The sequence below is a fragment of the Buceros rhinoceros genome, unplaced genomic scaffold, assembly GCF_000710305.1.
Source record: "Buceros rhinoceros silvestris isolate BGI_N320 unplaced genomic scaffold, ASM71030v1 scaffold41386, whole genome shotgun sequence".
NCBI classification, from domain to species: Eukaryota; Metazoa; Chordata; class Aves; order Bucerotiformes; family Bucerotidae; genus Buceros; species Buceros rhinoceros.
This window is the reverse complement of record NW_010417646.1, coordinates 1139-2039: the sequence shown is the minus strand read 5'-3', so window position 1 is coordinate 2039 and position 901 is coordinate 1139. Positions and strand designations below refer to the sequence as shown.

General features: G+C 65.3%; 1 protein-coding gene across 1 annotated transcript in view; it reads right to left on the bottom strand.

Moving 5' to 3' along the window:
- Nucleotides 1-369: 369 nt before the first annotated feature.
- Nucleotides 370-901, bottom strand: part of FAM167B (family with sequence similarity 167, member B) — a 1179-nt gene continuing 647 nt past the window's right edge. The window contains exon 2 of the mRNA XM_010138250.1: nt 370-658. Coding sequence (XP_010136552.1) covers nt 395-658 — 264 coding nt within the window. The 3' untranslated portion in view covers nt 370-394. The remainder of the gene's footprint in view (nt 659-901) is intronic.

Here is a 901-nt window from a genome sequence, read left to right as displayed (position 1 = left end):
TCCCCTCTGCCACCCCCAGGTCCCCCCCGGTGAAGGGCCAGGAGCCACATTTGAAGGCACAGGCAGGGGCCTGGGGGCACGTTAAAAAAAAATGGAAAAAAATATCAGCTCTTGCCTTCACCTCCGTTTATTCCTCCTCAAAGGGCTGCTCCCACGTTTTCCACTGCGGTCGACACCACCACCCTTAGGGACAGGGCACTGGGTGTCCCACAGCACCCTGTTCCCCACGGGGATGGTGGCATTTCCCATGGCACCGTGGCATGGCACTGAGCCCGGGGCAGGGCTGGCAGCTCAGCGCTGCCCCGAGCAGCAGCTCCACAGTCCCGGAGGCACTTTGGGAGGGATCCTCAAGCCCTGCCAGGTCTGGCTGCACCCGCGGGTGCCTGTGGAGGGCTCAGCAGAGGGAGAACCGCCGGGAGTTGATGTTCATGCGGGTGACGCCGATGTGCTTGAGCGGCATGGAGAGCAGGAAGGCGGCCTTGGGCGGGATGTTGCAGAGCAGGTCGGAGTCTTCCTCGCAGCCCTCAAGGCCGAAGGTAGCGTCGTCCAGCATCTCCTTGTGCTGGTGACAGGCCTGCTCCACCTTCAGCCGGTGCAGCCGTGCCCGCAGGCGCATCAGCTGCTGTGCCAGGCGCTGGTCTGCAGCCTGCATCTCCCGCTGCACAGGGAGATGGGTGTCAGGGCTGGAGCGGGACCGGCCGACGGATCACCTCCCCAGGCAGGGCACAAACCCACCAGGGACCACAGGCACACATGGCCTCGAGATCAGCATGGAGCCCACGCACATGGACCCAGGGTTGGCATAGGGGCTGTGCCGGCTCAGCTGAGGGGCCCGGGGCTTTGTACCCACGTGGCTGCTGCTGCCCATGGCACCCAGCAAAGCCACCCCCGACCTGCCCCC